The following is a 13,182-nucleotide window of genomic DNA, read 5'->3' on the forward strand; positions in this document are numbered from 1 at the left end:
TCGGTTGCCTATTAGTTTTCTTGATTGTTTCCTTTGCCTTGCAGAAGCTTTTTATCTTGATGAAGTCCCACGGGTTCAGTTTTGCTTTCATTTCCCTTGCCTTTGAGGATGTGTCAAGTAGGAGATTGCTGTGGTGGAGGTCTCTATTTTAATTTTTTTATGGTTTTGTAAACTTTTCTTCCTCTCTACAAAATACATGCACTCCAAATAGAGAAATTCAGTCTCCGTCCCCTTGTTTAGGACAGTGCTACTTCTCATTCATATTTTTCCCTCCAAGTACAAGTTTTTTGACTGGCTGTTTTTTGTTTTATTTTTTTAATTTATTTATTTTGAGAGAGATAGAGCACAAACGAGGGGTGGGGCTCAGAGAGAGAAGGAGAGAGGGAAAATCTCAAGCAGGCTCTGCACCAACAGCGTGGAGCCCAACACAGGGCTCAAACCCATGAGCCACAAGATGGTGACCTGAACTGAAACTAAGAGATGCTTAACCAACTGAGCCACCCAGGCATCCACTGACTAGCTGTTTTTAACATATTATTTTCCACGGAAATTCTGATATATGTTGGCTTGCTTTATTCAACTTGTAGACCTCAAGTGACTACCATATGCCAGGCATTGTGCTAGGAGCTCTGAAAAGAAAACTTTATGTAAGGACTTAGATTAGCTTGGTATATTACATGTATATTGAAAAAGTAATCCTATACAAAGGTATATGAAAGTCAAGATTAAGTCCATAAATGGACTACTAGCAACATTGGCGATGATTTCACAATAGTCCAGTGAATGGAATCAGCACAGAATAATTTGTACATATTTCATTTTGAAAAGTGTATATTAAAAACCCGTATACATGGATGTGAGTATGTGAAGAGGGTATGTGGGAGAGAAAGAGACCTCATAATAATAGTATAATAATTGCTCAAAATATTACTCTTCTTTGGGAAGTTTCAGTTACATTGCTTTTTTTTCCTGATTTCTGATAGAAAAACAAAAGGAGAAAATAATGAGATTTTACAAAGAAGCAGAAAAATATAGATACACATAGTTTACAAAGTTCTTCAGTTCATCTTATAACAAAGTCTTGATTCTTTCTCTTAGACCAGAAGATCAATTGAGAAGTTATTAGAATGGGAAAATAACAGATTATATCACAAGGTAAGAAAGTTGAAGCAAATAAGTGCCCCATTTATATATTTGCATTATTAAGTAGAAAAAAGGGGAATTTTCAGGCCACAAATGAATGATTTAGAGAATTAATATTCTATTTTAGTATCTATTCTTAACAAGTTATTTTTAAATGCTGTGTTATGCATCTTATGCTTATACCTGGATGGTTTTCAGTGATTTATTCAAATGTTATAGGTAATATAAATTGATATAGAAATTCTTAACAAACTGTACTTTCTTAGCTTGCTTTGCACTGGAAGTTGACTAAAAGGAAATGCGAAACTAGCAATATGATGGAGTATGTAAGTATGCAGTTGTTTTTAGTCACTTTCTTTTGGATCCTTTTCTAAATTTTTTTAATGTCTTTATTTCTTTTTGAGAGAGAGAGTGTGCTTACAAGCCGGGGAGGGACAGAGTGAGAAAGAGATAGAATCCAAAGCAGGCTGCAGGCTCCGAGCTGTCAGCACAGAGCGGGACGCAGGGCTTGAACTCACAAACCGTGAGATCATGACCTGAACCAAAGTCAGAGGCTTAACTGGCTGAGCCACCCAAGCACCCCTGGATTCCATTCTAAATGACATTTCACTATGCTTATCATTTGTCAGTTCTTCTACCTTTTTCTCCTCAGCCTGAACTTTTGTCAGTTGAAACATGGAGGTTTCCTTCCATCTTTTTTAGATGTGTGGCCAACACAAACTATCTTGAAAGCTAGGAATTACTTAGATCTTAGAAAAAATCTCAGCTTGTATGCTCCAATGAAAACACTGCACAGCTGTAATCGTCTTTTAACATAAGTGCAGACCATCACATATGATGCTGGGCACAGCTGCTGTTGAACAAAGTATTTCTGAATGTTACCTTGTCAAAACTTGCTCAAAATAAGAATTGACTTCTGAATTCTGGATTCATGTTCCTGGCTTTTTTTCTAAGCTGACATTTAATTTTTAATAAAGAAATTATAGGTTCTTTTTTTTAATGAAAGCTATGCAATCTTAATCACAAAACACAAATTCACATATAGCCAATGTGATAACTAGAGCATCATTAACACTCAAAAGAATATGAAATTTACCTAAGCTTCGAGTTGCTGATATGTAGTCTGTATTTAATATATAAATGTTCCATTTCCATTTCATAAATAATGATTATTACATTATCTTTCTCCACATTGCATAGCTTAGGGGAAAAAATGTGCAAATGACTGGCCACAAATCTAAAATCCACTATAGACAAAAACCTTATATAAAGTATTATACACATTAAATTTATAAGTAAAATATTAAATATAAATTTAATATATTTATACAAGTTTATTTAGGTTTTTATTATGTATTATGTATTTCCAACCTTTAATTAAAATATTTTAATCAGCCCATTTGGGTATTTTACTATTTTTTACAAACAACTTATAAAAGATAGTAAGAACCAATATCAACTGCTTTAATTGAAATATATATACATGTAATATAGAGAAAAGGTATTTTTTCTAATCTGTGTAACAATTTTAATCTCTTATACTTTGTTTAAAAAAAAGAGGGAAGGAGGTGAAGAAGGACATAATAATGTAAGAGGGTTTGCTTTTCTGCAGTTAAATAAATAATTCTTGTAAATTAAGTCATAGAAACTATTAGCTACAATAAGTAGGTATGTTTGCCAGTTTAATTTAATTGCCAATCTAATGAAAACTTGTAATAAATCATTTTTATAACTGTTTTATATATTTACCTCACTTTATACTAGAGGGCCAAAACACTGTCTTGTGAAAAATGATTATAGACTTTCTGGGTTATATATGTTATAGTAAATGGAAGTTATTGTAGCAATATATTGTTTGTTTTTATTTTACAGGTAATACTAATAGAATTCTTACCAAAATATCCCATATTCCGACCCGACTGAGGAATTTTATTCAGTCACTTCTGTGTTACTTGTCATTTCCTACCCTTAGTGCCTTGTAGATGATTTTGGAATGAAGATGGTCTCCTTTGCTGTGTTCAACTTATTCTTTATTTCTTATTCTTATTCTTTAGAATATTCTCCTTACTCTTTTATTTATGTTGGCTTCAAAAGAAAATTTGCACATCTTTTTTGTTGTTAAATGAGGCTTGTGTTTTGCACTCTCAATTTTTAAATAAATACACACACAGAGACATATATGTATATAAATAGTTGCCACTAAAGATAAAAAACATCAGTGCTGGTGTTTAAAAAACAAAAACAAAAATTTGTTCTAAGCATGCTGCCTTATAATTTTCATACTCACTGTTTCTAAATATGCATCATTTTTCTAGTCTACTTAATGCTCTGTAATCCCTTACTGGACATAAGTAATTAAGCTTTTGGTAGCTTTTAGAAACGGCTTTACTCTTACTTGCTTTTAAAGGACATGCAATTAGTAGCACTGGTTTTGTCCTGCACTTTGCTAAACTATCACTTATGTTAGTGGATAAAATATTTAAACTCTTAAAAGACTTGTAAATATTGTCTCTTTGCATAACAAAATGTGATATGCCATGGTTTACAGAATGTAATATTACTCTTACTGTATTGCCAACAAATCTGCATAGATTTTAATATGAATGAAGACTGCAAGCTTCCTTTTGAATGTATATAGACTGTTAACATGTTCTATGGCGGAGCCATAATTCGTTTGTTAAAATTTCAGGCGTAGGGCAGGACTGCCCTTTCTAATGAGTGGATTAAAATTGAAGTTGTTGTCTGAGATACTCTGCATTGCACCTGAAACCCAGAACCTTAGTTTTTCCATTTAATTTAATAATTCCCATTTTATCCTCCACTCGCACCCCCTAAAAAATTCATTTGATATCTGACACATTTCACAGCCTCACTGTCCTTATTTATTACCCTCTATGTATCATTTCCCACTTTTGAAAATACACACAATTATGCTCTTTAAGGAGTATTTCAAGATTTCAGATGTCTTGGGAGGTGCCTAGATCCTCACGAAAGCCCCTGCTAATCCCTTTTTGGAGTTCTGATATTCTGCTTTGGGAAAGAGGGAGAGCAATTAATTGAGAAGCTGTACCTAAAGAATACATAGTGGCTGATTCATAATTGATAAAACATTCTTTATATTTTTGAGAACCTTTTTTAAATATTTGGATATTATTAATGAAGAAAGACAAGTACATAGACAAAAGTATTTTAGTTTATAAATTCATCACACATGTAGCCTTTTCATTGATGTGTACATATTTCTTTTTCTCCTCACAAGTAAGATGAGTGAGAACACCACACTTAATTTGAATTTTTAACGTAATTAAAGCTTTATATTGTGTTAATTCGACCACAAATATATGCCTGTATATAGGCATTATTTGTAATTCCTATTGCTAAAAATAAATTAAAAGTACCTGGACTGAATATTATCCTATTTGTCATCTTACTACTTTTAGTAAAACTTTTTAGACAAACATGTATCCCAGTGAAGAGAACAGTCATTTCTTTATGAAAGGTCAAGTCTTTAAAGCCATTTTTAAAATTTATGCCTAATTTGAAATCCACAGTCTTGGATTAATAAAAGAAGAGGGCAAAAAGAGACACTGTTTGATATATGACTGTAATTGTTTGCACACCCTCCCAGCTCCCTCTGTGGAACCCCATGATCCCCATGCCACCAAACCACCCAGAATCTCTAACTTTTAATATGTGTGCCTGCAAATATCATTCATCTGTCTACTGCAAAATTAAATATGTATTTTTATAGAAAGGTGGAAACCTCTGAAAATGCATACCAAATGTCTTGCTTTATAGCTAAGGTCAGGGAAACTGTATCTGTGGTTTATGCTCCTGCTAATATCATCGGGCTTATGCTTCAAACTGTGACTGTTTAATACCAAATTGGTTTCCAGAATAATGCAAAATTTCTAATTCCAATGATCGAATAATTTTAAGTGTCAGTCCTTAAAATCTAATTTTTTTCTATATACTTAGAATTTGACCATGTAATAGTCATAGTAACTTTTCTGCCATGTATAAATCATACTTGGTTTTGCTCAAAGAAGAGCAGGAAGTGGTGAATTGTTTCCATGAAACAAGAGACAAAAACTGAGTGCATCTGGAGATGACAATATAACTTGAGTTATAGTAACATTTGTCATAAAAAAAATCATTTGCCAGCATTTATAAACTTTATTCTAATACTTCCTCTAGTTGCTTTTAAATGTATTATTTTATTGTTCATTATGCTGGTTGACTCCTTTTCTTGAACTACTCAGAAAATACACAATTTTCTTTCTTATATGACTGCTTTTTCAAACTATTTTCCTATGAAGTGGGCTTATTAGCAGTTGGGTATTTTGAAGTGCTTTGGGGGGGGAGTGTTTTCTTTTCAATGAAAATGGCACCAGTGAATGATGAAATGGCAAAGAACACTGTGTGGTCATTAATTACTCCGTTATTGACCTTTTTTTCTTTTATCCTCAGGGTAGAGCATACTTGGATATTTTTATCAAGTTAGCAGAATATTTTTGTGAAAGCTGTTTTTAAGTTGAGGAAAGTAATTGAGAATTTCTTTGTTACTTGATATTCTTTTATGAAGCCTGCTGTAGTAGTTTCCACAGAAAATAACATGTATTTGCCAAAGTATATAAATCTCACAAAGCTTTGAAATTGTAAGTTAAAGCCATTCCTTCTTTGACTTTCGTTATGCATCTCCATCCCCAATGCCCCTTTAAACACCTAAATTATGTATCAAATGAAATGAAATCCTAACCGTATTCAGCTACTCTCTGTTCCCTCTTACCCACTCTATTAATTTAGGGAAAAGACCATTGTAGTTGATAGAAGTAGATGGAGAAATACCTTGTCTTTTTTGAACAAAAAACATTTTATGTTGAAGGAAACAGAATGGATGAATTGGTAGATCATTAGATTTAATACCATCCTTTTCAAGTATTAGAATATTTCATTAGTGTATTATGTTTCTTCTATTTATTATTTAAAACATGTTTCTTTGTTTTCCCTCAATCATATTATGTTAGTGTTAAAATATTACAGGACTATCAATTACTTACAAACCTGGTATAATTCTAATTCTAGTAAATGTGTAATTCAACATGGTTCTGAAAGAACAATGGTCTTTGAAGCCCTACAAAAACCCACTTAAGTATTTAATGTATGTACTATTTATATTATTATCTATGAACACTAATGTCTGATTAGTTCATCTAACTGTGTTAGCATTTAGCACTCTGCCATTTTTAATGAAATTCTTATTTTTCATAATTTGAGTGATGTTCCATAACATTTGTAAGGCTTAAAACAAATAGGGTTTTTCCAAGTGTATGAGAACTTTTAAAAATTGTTAGCACTTTAATTTTGTTTGCAAATAAACTACCACTTAAAAAAAAATCAAACCTTACTACTTGAACATAATGCCCCAAAAATATTTCATTAGAGTGAACTATGTTGACCTAGGGGGATGTAGAAATTATATACACTCGTTTAAGTGGAGCAGTTTCACACATGGAAATACTTTTTCTAATTTGATTATAAGATGCCCAAATTCATTGAAGCTAAGTCCTCTTATGCCTATAAAATTCTGCTTTAAAAAATTTCATTTTGCAACACTTGTCTAATTGTTCAGGTTCCTTTAAATGATGAACTATTGGGAAATTATCCACAAAAAAAGGAATGGATGTTATTAATAACATTTGTTCATGTAATGTGGGGGCTGAAAAGGGTGATATGTATATCCTTATCTTGCCCCCAAATTTCTCTTTTCTGATTCTGAGCCAGTCTTTTCATTTTGATGAGGGCAAACTGAGAATATATTCCATTTTCTGTGGAATTTGTCAGATTCATACTATATGAGGAAATGGTCTACTATTGTGGGCTTTGGGCAAATCGCTTAAAATACATATCAGTCTTTTAATCTATAAAATCATAGATTTGAACTTAGAGCTGGACAGAAAATTAGAGATAACCTAACATTCTGTAATTCTAGGAATCCAGAGGAAATTTTTATTCCACAGAACCTCAGAATGATTTTTCTCAGATCTACTACCCTTGGTGGAAATTCTCACAGTGCCTTGCACACAGTAAATATTTGACTTGCCAACTGGCTCCCAGCTCATGTGTGTTCTTGTCACACTCAAAGACTCAAAGAACCTGATACCTGCTAGACCTCAGCCCCTCTATGGTAATAAAAATAAGTGTAGTTTCCCCAGTAACCAAGGACTAAGGTCTGTGGGCTTTGCATATGTGGAACCTGATTATGTATTTGGTATCCAGGCAAGAATTATAACTGTCACAACAATGGAGATATGGGAGGACCCACTTTGACAATGATGTGAAAAGTTTCATCTCCTACCCAATATTTGCTTCAGTGTCTTACCAAGTTCCATATCCTCAAAAAGATTTGTTGCAACAAATTGAGATTAGATGGAAGGAAAAGTGGTGTGGAATTCAAACCCAAATCACTTCTGGTTTAATTCTTAGCTCTGCTGCTTAATTCCTCTGTACCTCATGTCCTCATTGTGGAAGTGGGGACAATAATCTGGACCTACCTCACAGGGGAATTGAGGATTTTTTCCATATATTAATGTGCTTTTGAAGTTGATTGAAAGATATACTGAATATCGTAATTTTGCAATTTCTATATTTTCTTTCTCATTCAGACCCTGCAGAATGAGTGTTGCAGTTAATCTATTTTATCAGTAGTAAATTTGTTATTAATTCCCTGTATGTTAACAATTGTGTTATGTTAATATTTAGGGAGGAAAAGCAGGTGGATGTAAACCAGTGGTTCCCAACTTGGGAAAGATAAAGATAGCAATGGGGACATCCTTGAACCTTTTTTATATTTCAAAAAGTATACCAGAAATCATAGATTTACCCATAATATATCTGCTGCACAAGCCAACTAAGACATTGAATTTCCGTGCATTTTGCTTATATTTTCTTCAATCCTGCCTAACATAACACTGGTTATCACCCTCTGATCAGAAGTTGTGAATGACAATTCTGCCTTTGATTAGTAAAAGAATGAAAAAGCCTATTATTACATGCAGTTTAGTAAATAAAATACTTGAAAACATGGGGAAGGGAAAATAAAGGGATCTCTGTGGTAAAAATATTGGAAGCCACTTTTATAAAGGAAGTAAGATTATTTGACCCTCTCCACCAGGTTACTTACCCAGTCCCTAAATAATGAAATGCTAGACTTGGGGGGGGGCTGGATTGGGCTACATAATTTCGGGTTAGAATCTGCTTTCTCTTTTCTTCTGTTTCAGGATGATAACTGAGCTAGTTTATTTGGATGCAAATGTGGAAAGTGTTGTAATATGTTCTAGCATTGGAGTAAATATCAACTTCTGAGTCTCAAAGCAGTTCTGTGTATAAACTCAGAATTATGAGTCCAGGCAGTAATTTCTCAAATTTCTCTTTTATTCTTTGCTTATTTGTTTGCTTTTATCTTAGCTTAATTTTCTTAATTTTCCATTTTCTAGTAAGCAAATAGTGTAAAATTGTTTTAATGACTGAACTTTGAACAAATTACAGATGTTTGAAATTATATAATCTACTAACTAGCTAGTTCACCCTCCTTGGATTAACCACATACAAATACGAATCTCAGCTCCAAAAACAAAAAATGCTGGTAGCTGGAATGTGGGCATTGATCAAAACATCCATTTGAAAAGGCTAAGATTTCTACTTTTTGGCAGAGGATTCCTGTGGAGACAGCTTTATCAGAAAAGAATACAAGTGGATGTGTCAATTCAAACAAGAACATTTGTGCATCTTGTATTGCTATGTAGCCTGTGGAATGAATTTATTTTTCTTCCAAGTTTGAGAGTGACTCCCCTGAAAGAACTCAACCTATATACAGCTGTGCCAAAATGAAGGACACCTGCCTCTCTGAAACTTTTGCTGCTGCTTCTGTTGTTCACTTGTCAGATATAAAATTTTATTAGCTCAGGATGCAGAATTACAATAAAGCGCAAATCTACATTAATGAATTGTTTGTTCCTTGGTGCATCCTTCCTTTCTTCCTTTTCTTCCCTGTTTTCGCCATCCTAAGGTTTCTTTTTAAAAGCCTTACTTAAGGCTTCCTTTTAAAAACTTTATTTTGCATATCGCCTCTTCCTACATTTGTTGGTGTTATGTCTGACCCTGTAAGTAATTCATACTATCTTTTGGTTTTGAGGTAGTTTATTGCGCCCAGTACTTGGTATTTGGTTAAGTAGGAATTTGTTTCTAGACTACTTTGCATGCCTACCTGTGAACAAAAAAATTAAAAGTAAGGTGAAGTGGTGTTCCACCTTACTAAGCATAATTTCTAGTGCAAGAACTGTTGACATGTGAAGCTATTTGATAAAACTTTTGACTCCTCTTGTCATCAGATTGCTATAAAATAAATTCAAGTGTTAACATCTACTTGAGTTACTACTCAAGTTGACTGTCGTGCAACATTAGATTTTTTTTAAACTATGCCAAACTTTTACAAATTTAGCAAAGCAACAAAGTGTAACATAACAAGAAAAACTTAGTGTTTCCCATCCTCTTTGATAATTATACTGAATATTTTTTTAAAGACTTCGAATTTTAAAACGTTAAAGCAGAGATGACTTCCCCTACTGGGAAGTTTCATGTTTTGCTTTAAAATTCTTTTTTGGGGCGCGCCTGGGTGGCTCAGTCAATTAAGCATCTCTCTTGATTTGGGCTCAAGTCATCGTCTACAGTTGGAGCCCCAAACAGGGCTCTGTGCTGACAACATGGAGTCTTCTTGGGATTCTCTCCCTCTCTCTTTCTGCCTTTCCCCTGCTCCCTCACGTTCTCTCTCTCTAAATAAATATACTTAAAAAATAAAATAAAACTCTCTTTTGAAACTTTATGAATGGAGCAAAAATCTATACTTCTTATTGATAACATTGAGTGTAGAGTAGGATGTGTTCTATGGGATGTACTTTTTACATTACATTTTCTATTATTGAAGGCAGAAGACACATGCCTTTATATCTGTCAGTAAGTAATATTTAACACATGTGGAATATTTACCTACCTAAAGGTAGGAAATCCTCTGGGGGATACTAGAATTCTCCAGTTCTAAGTATCAAAAATCGGAGTTGTGATCCCTGTTCTGTCAGCTGAGTGACCTCTAGCAGAAATCAGGATACTCAGTGAGTTCAATTTTATCCATCATCTCAAGGTCAGTTGTTAGAAAAAGATTGCAAGCTAAGATATAGTCAGTCCTCCAACAGACATGTTTTTTGACTTGCAGAAAATTTTCACACATTTTTAATTAGTTGCTAGCACTTAAAATTAAGAGACTTCACATAGAAATTTAGATTTCTGACTTCTTTTGAGAAATTTCATATGTGAAAAATTAACGCTGAGTAGCCCCTTTTGGAAGGAGCATTTACTTTTTGTTTTGGCATGGTCATTACTATTTTCTTTTGTCTCCCTGAAACTCAGGTTATGTTCCTCTTATGGTATAGTTAAAAAGAAAGCAAAATATTTCTTGAATCCATGTCTCTTTCAAAATTGAGGAAAAAAATACTGACCATGATAGCTACATATATTCTTTCTAAAAATTGGGGGGGGGGGTGGAGAGTGGGGTTCTTTTTGGTTTTTTGTTTTGTGGGTTTTTTTGGTGGAAGGAAGCTGTTTTCTTAGAAACCACCTGCTGATTTCATAATTCCTGAGCTAGACAATCTCTAAAAATTCATTTAATTTTGACATCATAAGTTTCTATGAAATGATGTTATAACACTGATGTATCTCAAATTATTATTGTAAGAGTTGCCATGGGAAGGCAACTGAGCGGCCACTTTGCTGTGGAGAGCTGCGAGCACTGACAACCCCCACCTGCAAACCTGGAATGACCCGAGCCATTTGAAAAGCACCAGCGGTCATTTTATTGCAGATCAGATCATAGTTCCAGGCACCGCCAGGGACTGATGACCCCCACTCTCCAATCTGGACTGTCTCAAACTGGAATGCCTCACCATGGAATTCCAGCATCCCCCACCCCACCAAAGTGAACAGCCAATTGAATCCTGCCACCGTCCAAAGATGCCCCTACTTGGCTATCGGCCCACCTGAGCTCAAACCCGGAACTTTTGCACCCATAAAGCACCTTGCTCTCCCATACCAGGCGCGACTTCCCTGACTCCCCACTTCCAGAGTCACGGAACCTCGCCCGGGAATTGCAGACTCCAATAAAGCCCTTCTTGGCTCCATAACTTGGTCTCTCTCTTTCCTCTCGCTTCTGCCTCCATCTATCAAACCTTACAATTATGCCTTTGAAGATCAGTGTATGATATATGGCTAGTAGTTATGAAACTATTCAGGCTTCCAAATAGAATAGGGGCATCAAAGACCTCTAATGAAATACAGCCACAAGCAAGGGGGATACACACATTTTAGAACTAATCTTTGCTTAAAAGCTTTTCAACAAAGTTTAGGTCAAACACCCAAAGCTGTACTTAACTTTGTTATCTCCCAAAGGTGATACTGCCCAAGGTGACCTACCATGATAAAAACTCTAGGTAAGAATCTATAAAATCTGTCTTGTTACTTAGATAGGACTACTGATTGTTTCTTTGTTTTCATGCTATGTTGAAGCAAGATGATATTAATCAAAGAAAATTTAGACTTATTTCAAAATTGAGCTATTTATTGTTTTTTCCGTTCTGTAAAAATACTCAAAAATAAATTAATATTATTTCACTCCTATGTGGAATCTAAAAAAAATTAACAAAAGGAATCAGAACTATAAATACAGAGAACAAACTGATGGTTGCCAGAGGGAAGGGGTTTGGGGGATTGGGCAAAACGGGTCAAGGGGAATGAGAGATATAGGCTTCCAGTTATGGCATGAACAAGTCACTAAAATAACAGAAACAACATAGGGAATATAGTCAATATTGTAATAGTGTTGTATGGTAACACATGGTAGGTACACTTGTGCTAAGCATAGCATAACATATAAAGAAGTTGAATGAGTATGTTGTACACTTGAAACTAATTTAACATTGTGTGTCAACTACTAAAATAAAACATTTTAGAAAAGTAGGTTAGAGACTCGGTATGTTTAGATACTGCAACCAGAACTAACTCAGTTTTTGCTTTAATGGGACCTGTATTACAGTCTGATGGATGAATTTTTTTATTATAAAAAGATTTGCTTCCACTAAAAATAAAATAACCATGAAGAAGAAAATGAAAGTTTCCCATAACCGCATCATCCACAGCTATTTTAACATGTTTTAAGTGTTACTACATAACATTTTTATGTGTATGTAGTATTTTTAAAAAGAAAAGTTTAAATTGTATGTTGTGTGCTGCTTTTACAGTTTCATATTTTCCCATACCAATATGTAATCTTTAAATTATGGTTATGTAAAAGTACAATGTTTGCATATGCTGTATCTTCCCATTGCTTGGTATTTAGTTTGTTTTGAGTGTTTTGTTATTATAAATAATGACTTCATGAGCATTTTTATACATAAATATTCGCCTGAATCTAGTAATTTCCTTTGGAAAGATTCCTATAAATTTTTAGGTGAAAGCATATGAATTCTTCATAGCTCTTGATGTATATTGCAAAATTGCTTTAAGAGAGGCAGGAAAACTGCAAAGGAAACAATCAGGAAAACTAATAGGCAACCGACAGAAAGGGAAAAGATAGTTGCAAATGACATATCAGATAAAGGGCTAGTATCCAAAATCTATAAGGAACTCACCAAACTCCACACTCATAAAACAAATAACCCAGTGAAGGAATGGGCAGAAGACATAAACAGACACTTCTCCAAAGAGGACATCCAGATGGCCTACAGGCACATGAAACAATGCTCAACATCACTCATCATCAGGGAAACAAATCAAAACCACACTGAGATACCACCTCACACCAGTCAGAGTGGCTAAAATGAACAAATCAAGGGGCTATAGATGCTGGCGAGGGTGTAGAGAGACGGGCACCCTCCTACACTGTTGGTGGCAATGTAAACTGGTGCAGCCGCTCTGGAAAACAGTGTGGAGGTT

At 34.2% G+C, this 13,182-nt stretch overlaps 1 protein-coding gene across 3 annotated transcripts in view; it reads left to right on the forward strand.

Annotated features, from left to right (window-relative positions):
- The window catches only part of CHIC1 (cysteine rich hydrophobic domain 1), a 60,225-nt gene extending 51,076 nt beyond the window's left edge, over positions 1 to 9,149 (forward strand). The window contains exons 4-6 of one of the 3 annotated variants that reach the window (XM_029930681.1): positions 1,099 to 1,155; positions 1,410 to 1,469; positions 3,016 to 3,165. In XM_029930681.1, the coding sequence (XP_029786541.1) occupies positions 1,099 to 1,155; positions 1,410 to 1,469; positions 3,016 to 3,066 (168 nt within the window). In that variant the 3' untranslated portion in view covers positions 3,067 to 3,165. Of the gene's footprint in view, positions 1 to 1,098; positions 1,156 to 1,409; positions 1,470 to 3,015; positions 3,166 to 5,613 lie in introns of those variants that run through there. The other 2 variants (XM_029930682.1, XM_029930683.1) reach the window with 2 other exon arrangements.
- The last annotated feature ends 4,033 nt before the right edge of the window (positions 9,150 to 13,182 follow it).

This window comes from Suricata suricatta, chromosome X (genome assembly GCF_006229205.1).
Source record: "Suricata suricatta isolate VVHF042 chromosome X, meerkat_22Aug2017_6uvM2_HiC, whole genome shotgun sequence".
NCBI lineage: Eukaryota > Metazoa > Chordata > Mammalia > Carnivora > Herpestidae > Suricata > Suricata suricatta.